The 13045-nt window shown below is 48.7% G+C and overlaps 1 protein-coding gene across 1 annotated transcript; it reads right to left on the reverse strand.

Moving 5' to 3' along the window:
• Positions 1 to 2251: 2251 nt before the first annotated feature.
• ndufb7 (NADH:ubiquinone oxidoreductase subunit B7) lies at positions 2252 to 12809 on the reverse strand. Its single transcript, XM_070867060.1, has 3 exons — positions 12626 to 12809; positions 3115 to 3283; positions 2252 to 2464 (listed from the first exon to the last, which is right to left on the reverse strand). Exons 1-3 carry the CDS (start codon positions 12735 to 12737, stop codon positions 2380 to 2382), a joined length of 366 nt encoding a protein of 121 aa, XP_070723161.1. The 5' UTR covers positions 12738 to 12809; the 3' UTR covers positions 2252 to 2379.
• Positions 12810 to 13045: the final 236 nt, after the last annotated feature.

Consider the following 13045-nt stretch of genomic DNA (forward strand, 5'->3'; position numbering starts at 1 on the left):
TGTGGAAAGGTGACCGTACAGGAGCTTTCCTGGGTTACTTTGAGTGTGATGACTGTGTGTGTACACACGCAAGTGAGCAGTGGATTTTTTTATTTTCTCTGATTTAATTGCTGCTTCACATAACCTTCAGTCTTAGTATCAACAGTGTGCCTAGCTTGCTGTCTTTGTGCGTAACGGCAACATGTTGCGAGTTTCCATTCCTCTCCTCCTGATCTCTGCTCAATATTGTTCACGGGCGCACAGTTAATTAGTATTTTGTGTCGCAAGTTACTAAGGGAAAAGTTGGGCTTTTGAATAACTCTTGATTTATTTCTCAATGAATTACTTTCTGTGTCTGAGGTTTGTGCAGTAGGAGATTAAATGTTTTTCTTTCAAACTCTGCAATAAATAACATTATCGTTTACAAAAAAAACGAATAAACTTGATTTGACATTTGTGTGTCATGCTGTACTTCTCCATTGCAATATTCATTCTGGAATTGTCCTTTTAGTGTCTGTCATTTAGACCGAGAGGCTGGGCTGTGGCTTTATTTAAATTTTTAATAAAATTCCTCTTGCATATCATACTACTTCTTGTTTTTCATTTTTAAATCTGACCCCCTTGTGCTTAAATTCTGTAGAAGGCAGGGGGACGCATACCTGAGTCCAATTTGTCCAACACTCTTATCATTTTAGAACATAAGATAAGAAATACGAACAGGAGTAGGCCATTTGGCCCTTCGAGCCTGCTCTGCCATTCAGTAAGATCATGGGCTCAGCTCCACTTCCCTGCCCGCTCCCCATAACCCTGGAATCTCCTATAGTTCAAAAGATCTGTCCATTGCCACCTTAATTGCAAAGGGGATGGAGTATAAAAGCAGGAAAGTCTTGCGACAGCTATAAAGGGTATTGGTGAGGCCAAATCTGGAATACTGCGTGCATATTTACGAAAGGATATACTTGCTTTGGAGGCAGTTCAGAGAAGGTTCACTAGGTTGATTCTGGGGATGAGGCGGTTGACTTATGAGGAAAGGTTGAGTAGGTTGGGCCTAATATTGGAGGTGATCTTATCGAAACGTGTAAGATTGAGGGGACTTGACAAGGTAGATGCAGAGAGGATGTTTCCACTGATGGGGGAGACTAGAACTAGAGAGCATGATCTTGGAATAAGGGGTCACCCATTTAAAACCAATGAGAAATTTCTTCTGACTGTTGTAAATCTGGAATTCGCTGCCTCAGAGAGCTGTGGAAGCTGGGACATTGAATAAATTTAAGACAGAAATAGATAGTTTCTTAAACGACAAGGGGATAAACCATGATCTTATTGAATGGCAGAGCAGGCTCCAAGGGCCTATTTCTTGTTATGTTAAATATATTCAATGACCCAGCCTCCACAGCTCGCTGGGGCAGAGAATTCCACAGATTCACAATCCTCAGAAGAAATTCCTCATTTCCGTCTTAAATGGGCGACCCCTTATTCTGAAAGTATGCCCCCTAGTTCTAGATTCCCCCACGAGGGGAAGCATCTACCCTGTCAAGTCCCCTCAGTTTCTTGCATGTTTCAATAAGATCACTTCTCAATCTTCTAAACTCCCAGTGAGCATAAGCTCAACCTTTCTTCATAACTCCATCAGCTCAGGAATCAACCTCGTGAACCTTCTCTGAACTGCCTCCATTAAATAATGAGACCAAAACTGTATGCAGTACTCCCAGGTATAACACCCTGTACAGTTGTAATGTAATTTTAAACACTTCCCCTCGGTCTTTTTCGAGAGACAAGCCCCAAGGTAGTCAATCTCCCCTCATACATCATGGGCAGCAGATTTCCTTCCCTAAAGGCCATGGTAGACTGTGACGAGGACATTTCTGCAAGATGTGATGAGTTTTCTTGTTCCATGTTGCATGTTCAGCCATGAACTCATTGAATGGCGGTGCAGGCTCGAAGGGCCGAATGGCCTACTCCTGCACCTATTTTCTATGTTTCTATTAGTGAACCAGATGAGTTTTTACAGGGTCACCATTACTGATGCTAGTTCAGATTTATTTAATTAACTGAATTGTGGTGGGATTTGTCTCTGGATTATTAGTCCAGTAATATAACCACAATACTACCATTCCCATACCGTTTACCCTCATCACGCAGGCTGGGGGCAGGCGGGACTTGACAAATGAATAGCCCACTGAGAATCGGCGTCTTTACCCACACACGGTCAGACAAGTGAGGCGAGGGAACATGGGGGAAGAGACAAAGGGAATATTTGAACACCATGAGCTGAGTTTATAACTGAAGATTTTATTAATTTCAGGAGACTTTAGGATTATATACAAAGTAATTCACCAACACTGGATGTCCCGTGGGGGGGCGCTGTTGTCGGTGTTACAGCGGGTCGGGGAGAGCTGGTTAGGCCGCCTGCCTCTCCTCTATCATCTTCTTCCTCTTCAGCAGGCGCCTCTCCCTCTCGTAATCTTTCATACGCATCACGTAACTGGGGGGAAGAGAACATGAAGTTACATAAGAACATAATGGGAGCAGGAGTAGGCCATACGGCCTCTCGAACCTACTCCGCCGTTCAATAAGATCATGGCTGATCTAAACTCCGCTTCCCATACCCTTGACTCCTAGTGGGCTGGACTCTCCGCTCTGCTCCACCAATTACTTCCTGACTGCACCAATACAAATGAGCAGAGAACCTGCTGTTGGTTTAGGGAACCATATTTGAGTGCAGCTTCAAAGATGCCAGCATCCCTCTGGTACCCTTCCCAAACAGACCATTCTTCGTGCCAATCTGGAAGTAGAGTATCGACTGGCTATTCGACCATGAGTGGGACACCAGCACCCACTGGATCTTGTCACAAGATAGCATCCCACCGACCGGGGGGGCCTGGCTGACTGTTATGCTCTCTGGCCCAGTGGGGGCACTGAAGCGAGCTGTAGCCCCTGCCACTTCCTCATTGGACGGAGGCCTGGAACCAAAGCAGGTGCCTTTCCTGATGCCTGTGGCTCGGCTCTGGCCGCTGTATTAATCAACTCATGACTGTGGGGGGGGGGGGGGTTTAAACTAGGTTGAGTGGGTCAGTCAGAGCACCTGCCACCCCAGACACCCCGCGAGCGTAGCAGGCAAAGGCGAACTCTTACTCCTGGTGTTCGCAGTAATCCCAGTCGTGACGCTCGTGTTTACACTCCAGGAAGTTGGGCCACATGTCCCGCTTACACTTCAGAAACTTGATGAGGTGATGAGCGCAGTAATCTCGCTGACTGAGGGGCAGCTGGGCATCATTCATCTCCTGCTGTGTCGCGATCATCACTGAGAGAGAGACACACACGGTCACTACATTAAATCCCAGGCAGACAATTCGACTCAACTTACATTTATATAGCGCCTTTAACGTCGTAAAACATCCCAAGGTGCTTTACAGGAGTGTTATGCAACAAAATTCAATTCCAATATTAGGATGGGGTTGGTCAAAGCAATATGTTTTAAGCAATGTCTTCGAGGAGAGACGGAGAGGTTTAGGGAGGGAATTCCAGAGCTTAGGGCCAAGCCACCAATGGTGGAGCGATTAAAATCGAGGACGAGCAAGAGGCTAGAATTGGAGGAGCGCAGGGATCTCAGGAGGTTTCAGAGATAGGGAGGGGCGAGGCCATGGAGGGATTTGAAAACAAGGATGAGAATTTTAAACATCAGTGCATTAACGGAAAGGGAGCCAATGTAGGTCAGACGAGCACAGGGGTGATGGGTGAGTTAGGGGTGATTGGTGCGGGTTAGAACACGGGTAGCCGAGTTTTGGATGAGTCAAGTTGACGTTTTAAGTATCGTAAAGCTTCATGATCTTGTGGAATTCTATCAGGTCCAAGATTACAAAGGGTGCAAGGCCAGGGGAGCATTGAAATAATTGAGTCTGGAGGCAACAAAAGCACTTAAAAAAAAATCACTAATGATTAACTCGCGTTACAGAATTCCTGCTCTTCAGTGGACACTTCCAGTCACCGGTTCTATTTACCCAGTTGCTTTTTTCGGCGATGTTGCTGACATTTAGTTGATCTCCCGTGGCATTGCTCACTGCACCGTGTTTTATAAAGGGCAGGGTGTAACTGTGTTACATTCGAACAAACAAAATTGTCAGGCAAAGACCGGCTGGCCCATCCAGCCTGCCCCACACCATGCCCGCAGCATCGTATCTATTCACTTCTTCCCACCCTCCCTGATCTGGAAAACTTCTCTCCCACCCCCTCAGGCGCTCAAAACCAGTTCAGATCATCACACGGACCAAGTGTAGAGCAAGTGCTCTATGCGGAGCTCCTTCACGGCAAACGAGCCAAAGGTGGGCAGCGTGGAACATTACAAGGACACCCTCAAAGCCTCCCTGATAAAGTGCGACATCACCACTGACACCTGGGAGTCCCTGGCCGAAGACCGCCCTAGGTGGAGAAAGTGCATCAGGGAGGGCGTTGAGCTCTTCGAATCTCAACGCTGCGAGCGTGAAGAGGTCAGGTGCAGGCAGCGGAAGGAGCGTGTGGTAAATCAGTCCCCCCACCCCCGCTTCTCCCGACGAATGTCTGTTACCCCCCCGACGAATGACTGTCCCACCTTGCATTGGACTATTCACCAAAGGACTCACTTTAGAAGTGGAAGCAAGTCTTCCTGGATTCCGAGGGACTGCCTATGAGGATGATGAGGCTATAAAGACACAGACCGTCTATATGATGCGATCTCTGTCCCAAGTCAGAGGCAGAGAGTGGGCACCACCAGCCGCCAACACGTTCCAGAGGCCCGCTACTCTTTAGGCTGACACTCCAGTGCAGTGCTGAGGGAGGGCTACACTGCCGGAGGTGCTGTCTTTCAGATGAGATGCTAACCCTCTCAGGTAGACATAAAAGATCCCGCAGCACTATTCTGAGTACGAGATGGGAAGTTTTCCCCGGTGTCCTGGCCAATATTTATCCCTCAATCAACATCACTGAAAAGAAAACCTGTGTAACCCAGTAACTCTGCTGCTAAGATGCAGCAATGTCCCTCCCACAAAGCCTCACTGTTATTCAGCAAATACGGGCTCAGGTCAGTCAGAGTCGGTTTGGTGCTCAGTCAGGGAGCTGTGCCGACCGTAAGCGCGAGCTTGCGGGGCAGAAGTAGCCAGCATTTAACCGACTTCTTATATTTCTCTTTTTCTTCAGAGGATGGTTTCCGTGTCTGTAACAGACTGAACAGAAAGACACTGAGACTGATGCACTTTACTGCTCTGCACTGTTCTTGATCATTCCTTTTAACTTGCGCCCTTTCCCACTGACAACAAAACTTCACCCCGGTGTTAATCAGCTCAAAATAATCTGCCCGGAATCGAGCGTGCTTCTGCTGGGCGTTTTTCACACTTCAACTGGACAGATAAAGAGGAAACATAGAAAATAGGTGCAGGAGTAGGCCTTTCGGCCCTTTGAGCCTGCACCGCCATTCAATATGATCATGGCTGAACATGCAACTTCATGCAACATGCAACAAGAAAACTCATCATATCTCGCAGAAACTTCCTCGTCACAGTCCAAGGATTAATACTGCAGTCCCCGCGGCTTATGTACACAAATGCGACATTTGTTGGACGAACGACCAGTTAATCTGTTTTGGATGGTCGTGGTTGCGAGACTATTGGCGAGGATACTGGGAGAATTATAGGATCTTTACCACACCACCTAAACAGGCAGACAGGCCCTTAAATTTAATATGTTTTCCAAAAATGCAACACTCACTTAATTGTCAGCTATGGCTCAGTGGGCAGCACTCTCGCCTCTGAGTCAGTAGGTTGTGGGTTCAAATCCCACTCAAGGGACTTGAGCACGTAAATCTAGGCTGACACTCCCAGTGCAGTGCTGAGGGAGTGCTGCACTGTCGGAGGTGCCATCTTTCGGATGCCATCAGTCTGCTCTCAGGTGGACGTAAAAGATCCCATGGCACTATTCTCCCCAGTATCCTGGCCAATATTTATCCCTCAATCAACACCAGTAAAGAAACAGATAACCTGGTCAGGATCCGATACCGATCTGTGGGAGCTTGCTGTGCACAAATTGGCTGATGCATTTCCCACATTACAACAGTGACTACATTTCAAAACTAATTCATTGGCTGTGAAGCGCTTTGGGACATCCTGAGATCATGAAAGGCACTGTATATTAGTGCAAGATGTTTAAGATTTTATGCTCGGGTCCTGACGTGAGGTAAGGAGGACAGACATTCGGGGAAAACATTTCAGTCTATAAATTCCGCACTGAAATCCCACTGGATACCAGGCACAAAGCGCCCCAATAACCAGCCCCAACGGCCATCTGAAGACAGCGTCAGATTCCACACTAACCACACCTCCACCACTCTCTCCGTCTCCGATTGCTCACACCGTGTATCCTGGGTGAGCCAAAATTTCCTATTAAACAGTGGAAAGACCAAAGCCAGTGTGTTCGGCAACCGCCACAAACTCCGTTCTTTAGCACTGACACGATCCCTCTCCCTGGCCACTGTCTCATACTGAACCAGACTGTTCGCAACCTCAGGATGCTATTTGGACCCGAGATGAGCTTCCGACTCCATATCTTCCCAATCACTATGACCACCTTTGTATTATCGCCCGACTCTGCCACTGACTCAGCTCATCTGCTACTGAATACTTCAAACCTGCAATTTTTTTTTTAACCTCCACACTATTTCATTGCTCTCCCGGTTCATAGAATCATAGAATGTTTACAGCACGGAAGGAGGCCATTCGGCCCATCGAGCCTGTGCCGGCTCTCTGCAAGAGCACTTAAGCTAGCCCCACTCCCCTCGCCCTTTCCCTGTAGCCCTGATAATTCTTTGCCTTCAGGTACTTATCCAACTCCCTTTTGAAGGCCGTGATTGAGTCGCCCTGCTCCACCCTCTCAGGCAGCGCATTCCAGATCCTAACCACTCGCTGCGTGAAATAGTTTTTCCTCATGTCGCCTTTGGTTCTTCTGCCAATTACCTTAAATCTGTGTCCTCTGGTTCTCCACCCTTCCACCAATGGGAACAATTTCTCTCTATCTACTCTGTCCAGACCCCTCATGATTTTGAACACCTCTATCAAATCTCCTCTCAACCTTCTCTGCTCCAAGGAGAACAACCCCAGCTTCTCCAGTCTATCCACGTAACTGTAATCCTCATCCCTGGAATCATTCTCGTAAATCTTTGCTGCACCTTCACTAAGGCCTCACATCCTTAAGAACATAAGAATTAGGAACAGGAGTAGGCCATCTAGCCCCTCGAGCCTGCTCCGCCATTCAATAAGATCATGACTGATCTGGTTGTGGACTCAGCTCCACTTACCCGCCCTCTCCCCGTAACCCTTAATTCCCTTATTGCTTAAAAATCTATCTATCTTTGACTTGAAAACATTCAATGAGCCAGCCTCAACTGCTTCCTTGGGCAGAGAATTCCAGAGATTCACAACCCTCTTGGAGAAGAAATTCTTCCTCAACTCGGTTTTAAATTGGCTCCTCCGTATTTTGAGGCTGTGCCCCCTAGTTCTAGTCTCCCCCACCAATGGAAACAACCTCTATCTTGTCTATCCCTTTCATGATTTTAAATGTTTCTATAAGATCACCCCTCATCCTTCTGAACTCCAACGAGTAAAGACCCAGTCTACTCAATCTATCATCATAAGGTAACCCCCTCATTTCTTGAATCAGCCGAGTGAATTGTCTCTGTACCCCTTCCAAAGCTAGTATATCCTTCCTTAAGTAAGGTGACCAAAACTGCACGCAGTACTCCAGGTGCGGCCTTACCAATACCTTATACAGTTGCAGCAACACCTCCCTGCTTTTGTACTCCATCCCTTTCGCAATGAAGGCCAACATTCCATTCGCCTTCCTGATTACCTGCTGCACCTGCAAACTAACCTTTGGATCCTTCCCAAAGTGCGGGGCCCAGAATTGGACACAATACTCCAGTTGAGGCCGAACCAGTGTTTTATACAGGTTCATCATAGTTTTCACACTTTTGTACTCAAAACCTCAATTTATGAAGCCCAGGATCCCAGAATTTTAATTGCTTTCTCAAACTGCCCTGCCACCTTCAATTATTTATTCGTGCACCCTTTTTAGGATTGTACCATTTCGTTTACATGTCCTCTCCCCATTCTTTACCAAAAAAGAATCACTTCACCCTTTCCCGCGTTAAACTTCATCTGCCATGTGTCTGCCCATTCCACCAGCCTGGTTGGCCTCTCATCTTCTACTCTACATAAACTTGAGCTCATACAAAGCCCTGCTGCTCATATCGTAACTGCCACCAAGTCCCGTTCACCCATCGCCCCTGTGCTCGCTGGCCTACATTGGCTCCCGATCCGGTAACGTCTCGAACGTAAAATTCTCATCCTCGTATTCATGGCTCTTCCCCATCGTACTCTGCAACCTCCTGCAGCCCTACAATCCTCCGAGAACTCCCCTTGTGCTCCCCTACTTTAATCACCACACTACTGGTAGCCATGCCTTCAACCGTCAAGGGATATGGGGATCGGGCAGGAAAGTAGAGTTGAGGTCGTAGATCAGCCAAGATCTTATTGAATGGCGGAGCAGGCTCGAGGGGCCGAATGGTCGACTCCTGCTCTTATTTCCTATGTTCTTATCTTATATTCTTAAACTCTGAAAATTCCACACCCACAAAACCTCTCCAAGTTCCTCTCTTCGAAGACCATCTACCCTCCTTTAAAATGCCGCTTAAAACTCGACAAGTTAAAACTCTTGGACCAAACTTTAGATCACCTGTCCTAATGTCTCCTTTTTTTGGCTCGGTGCCAATTTTTGTCTGACATTTGGGCTGTTTTACTATGTTAGAGGCGTTGTATACAAGCAGATTTTTGTTTTTGAGTGGCTGTATATCACACACACAGTATATGTATATCAGACACTGCATACGCATAAAAGAACACGCCTGCAGCTCTCACAAAACCTCTCCAAGTTTCTCGGGAGCCTCTTATCAACAAAGGGAGACATTGATGCGGAGATTCAACATCGCCTCCAGTGCAGCCTTCGGCCGTCTGAGGAAAAGAGTGTTCGAAGACCAGGCCCTCAAATCTACCACCATGCACATGATCTACAGGGCTGTAGTAATACCCGCCCTCCTGTATGGATCTGAGGCATGGACGATGTACAGAAGGCACCTCAAGTCGCTGGAGATACATCGCCAATGATGTCTCTGCAAGATCCTGCAAATCCCCTGGGAGGACAGATGCATCAACATCAGTGTCCTCGCCCAGGCTAACATCCCCAGTATTGAAGCACTGACCACACGCGATCAGCTTCGCTGGGCAGGCCACATAGTTCGCTTGCCAGATACGAGACTACCTAAGCAAATGCTTTATGCGGAGCTCCTTCACGGTAAACGAGCCAAAGGTGGGCAGCGGAAACGTTACAAGGACACCCTCAAAGCCTCCCTGGTAAAGTGCGACATCACCACTGACACCTGGGAGTCCCTGGCCGAAGACTGCCCCAAGTGGAGAAAGTGCATCCGGGAGGGCGTGGAGCTCTTCGAATATCAGCGCAACGAGGTGAAGCGCAGGCAGCGGAAAACGGCAAACCAGCCCCACCCACCCCTTCCCTCGACGAATGTCTGTCCCACCTGTGACAGGGTCTGTGGCTCTCGTATTGGACCGTTCAGCCACCAAAGGACTCCTCGATTCTGAGGGACTGCCTATGATGATGATGATGATGATGCACCTCACACACACATGCATAAATCACACTCAGGGCTTACATTCCAATCTTTGCTAACATCAGTGATAAATGAAAGATAGAAAGACTTGCATTTCTACAGCGTCGTTCATGACCACAGGGCATCCGAAAGCACTTTACAGCCAATGAAGTACTTTTGGAGTGCAGTCACTGTTGCAATGTGGGAAATGCAGCAGCCAAATTGCGCACAGCAAGCTCCCACAAACAGCAATGTGATAATGACCGGATAATCTATTTTTGTTATGTTGATCGCGGGATAAATATTGGCCAGAACACTGGGGAGAACTCTAATACAAAAGCAAATTACTGATGGAATCTGAAATAAAAACAAAAAACGCTGGAAATCTCAGGTCAGGCAGCATATGTGGAGAGACAGAGAGTTAAGATTCCGATGTCCCATCGGCAGTTCGCAATGAAGAGATCAGGAGAGGGTAAGTGGTCAGAGGGAGTAGTCCAGATAGAGCGAGAATTCTGATAATGGGAGAAAGGGTCAGCTGTGGGGGGTGGGGGGAGAAAGTGGGCACAGAGGGGCACAGAGGCGAAGGCGGAGGAAAAAAGAGTTCAACATCGTGCCAAGCTCGAAATTCATTGAGGTGGGGGGCACGGGGGGAGGGTTGCGTGAGGGGATTAAGCTCAGGCCTTTGCTGAGGGCTGATCGTTCGGGGTCAGAGAGGGTAATGAAAAGACGGCAGTGGATGAGATTGGAAGGGATCAGAGGGGAGTGGGGGAAGGTGGTTCCGGAGGGGTACTGGGAACTCTTGGACACCAACGGAAGCTCGAGGAACAGCACTTCACCTTTTGTTTAGGCACTTTACAACCTTCTGGACCAGCATCGAGTTCAACAATTTCAGACCATAAACACTGCCCATATTTTTTTTTAAACAACCCCCCCCCCCACCCCATTTTTTCTCTTTCCCGCGGCAGCTGGAGATGATTCCGCCATTCACACCCTATCTAGACTCATCTTTTGTTTCCTAACTTGTGCCATTACCATCTCATTTTTGCCAATCATCCCTTTTCTCTCTCTAATCTCTCCTGCCTTCCACCCGATCACAGACCTTCCCTGATGTTCTTTCCTCCCCTCCCCTCCCCCTTTCAGTGCCCCTGCAATTCCTTAAGAACCTGTTACACCTCGAACATTCGCCAGTTCTGACGAAGGGTCACAGACCCGAAACGTTAACTCTGTTTCTCTCCACAGATGCTGCCTGACCTGCTGAGTAGTTCCAGCATTTTGTTTTTATACCGGGGAGAACTCCCCTGCTCTTCTTCAAAATAGTGCCGTGGGATCTTTTACATCCACCTGAGAGGGCAGACGGGGCCTCGGTTTAACATCTCATCCGAAAGACGATACCTCCGACAGTGCAGCACTCCCTCAGCACTGCACTGGGAATGTCAGCCTAGATTTATGTGCTCAAGTGCCTGGAGTGGGACTTGAACCCACTTGAACCAACCTTCTGACTCAAAGAGGAGAGAGTGCTGCCCACTGAGCCACGGCTGACACATACAAGTTAGCGAGCGAAATGCACTCAGGGAACTCCTATCTGCCTGGTCCTCCTAGTCTGTCTGGCGGTCACCCATTCCCTCTCTGCCTGCACACTCCTAAGTGAAAGGCACTATATAAATGCAAGTCTTTCTTTCTCCAGCCTCCCACATTCTACCCTACGTAAACTGGAGGTGATCCAAAACTCGGCTGCCCGAATCCTAACTCGCACCAAGTCCCGCTCACCCATCACCCTGACCTACATTGGCTCCCGGTTAAGCAACACAATTTCAAAATTCATGGCTGAACATGCAACGTTAGTAGCCCATACCCCTTGATCACCTAGCAGTAAGGACTACATCCAACTCCTTTTTGAATATATTTAGTGATTGGCCTCAACAACTTTCTGTGGTAGAGAATTTCACAGGTTCACCACTCACTGGGTGAAGAAGTTTCTCCTCATCGCAGTCCTAAATGGCTTACCCCTTATCCTTAGACCCCTTGTTCTGGACTTACCCAACATTGGGAACATTCTTCCTGCATCTAACCTGTCTGAACCCGTCAGAATTTTAAACATTTCTATGAGGTCCCCTCTCATTCTTCTGAACTCCTTTGAATACAAGCCCAGTTGATCCAGTCTTTCTTGATAGGTCAGTCCCGCCATCCCGGGAATCAGTCTGGTGAACCTTCGCTGCACTCCAATAGCAAGAATGTCCTTCCTCAAGTTAGGAGACCAAAACTGAACACAATACTCCAGGTGTGGCCTCACCAAGGCCCTGTACAACTGTAGCAACACCTCCCTGCCCCTGTACTCAAATCCCCTCGCGATGAAGGCCAACATGCCATTTGCTTTCTTAACCGCCTGCTGTACCTGCATGCCAACCTTCAATGACTGATGTACCACGGCACCCAGGTCTCGTTGCACCTCCCCTTTTCCGAATCCGTCACCAATAAACGGCCCAATGTCAGACACACATCCATACCAAGCCAATGAGGACAGGTGACCCAAAGCTCGGACACTGAATAAATTTAAGACAGAAATAGACAGTTTCGTAAACGATAAGGGAACGAAGGGTTATGGGGAGCGGGCGGGGAAATGGAGCCGAGTCCTTGATCAGATCAGCCATGATCTTACTGAATGGCGGAGCAGGCTCGAGGGGCCGAATGGCCTACTCCTGCTCCTATTTCTTATGTTAAAGGCACTATATAAACGCAAGTTGTTGTTGTTGTTTAAGATGCCCCTTAAAACCTGACAAAAGTCGAAACTCTGGGACCGAGTTTTGGGTCACCTGTCCTCACTGGCTCCTCATTGGCCCGGTGTGGATGTGTGTCTGACATTGGGCCGTTTTGCTGTGTTAAAGGCGCTATATAAATGCAGGTGTTTGGGCCGGGAGTGCAAGGCCCCTCACTGATCGCCCGCCGGCCCGGGCCGCTACTCACCGCGCTGCTGCCGCTCGGGGAAGCCGAGCTGGGCCGGGAAGCTGGGCCGGGCGCCGGGCTCGGGCTCCGTGTCCCGCTCGGTCAGGTACCGCCGCCCCAGGTGCGCTCCCATGGTGACCGCGGGCTCGCTCAGGGCTCAGGGCTCAGGGTCACCCCGCCACCCGGATGTGAACACTGCCGGCCGCGCTTCCGGGGCCAGGCTGCGCGCGCATCACCCCCCCCCACAAAACCAAGCACCTTACGCCGAGTGACGCAGCACGTCCGTCGCCATGTTTGAGCCAGGCGGAAGTAGATGCCTGGCAATTCCCACCCCCCCCATTCATTGCAGCAGTCCCTCACAATAAATGCTAGTCTTTCTTTAGATTGATGAAGCTAATGGGATCAGTGGGGGGTGGACACCCGACCGTAAACTCCTGGCTT

Source organism: Pristiophorus japonicus, chromosome 24 (assembly GCF_044704955.1).
Source record: "Pristiophorus japonicus isolate sPriJap1 chromosome 24, sPriJap1.hap1, whole genome shotgun sequence".
Lineage (NCBI taxonomy): Eukaryota > Metazoa > Chordata > Chondrichthyes > Pristiophoridae > Pristiophorus > Pristiophorus japonicus.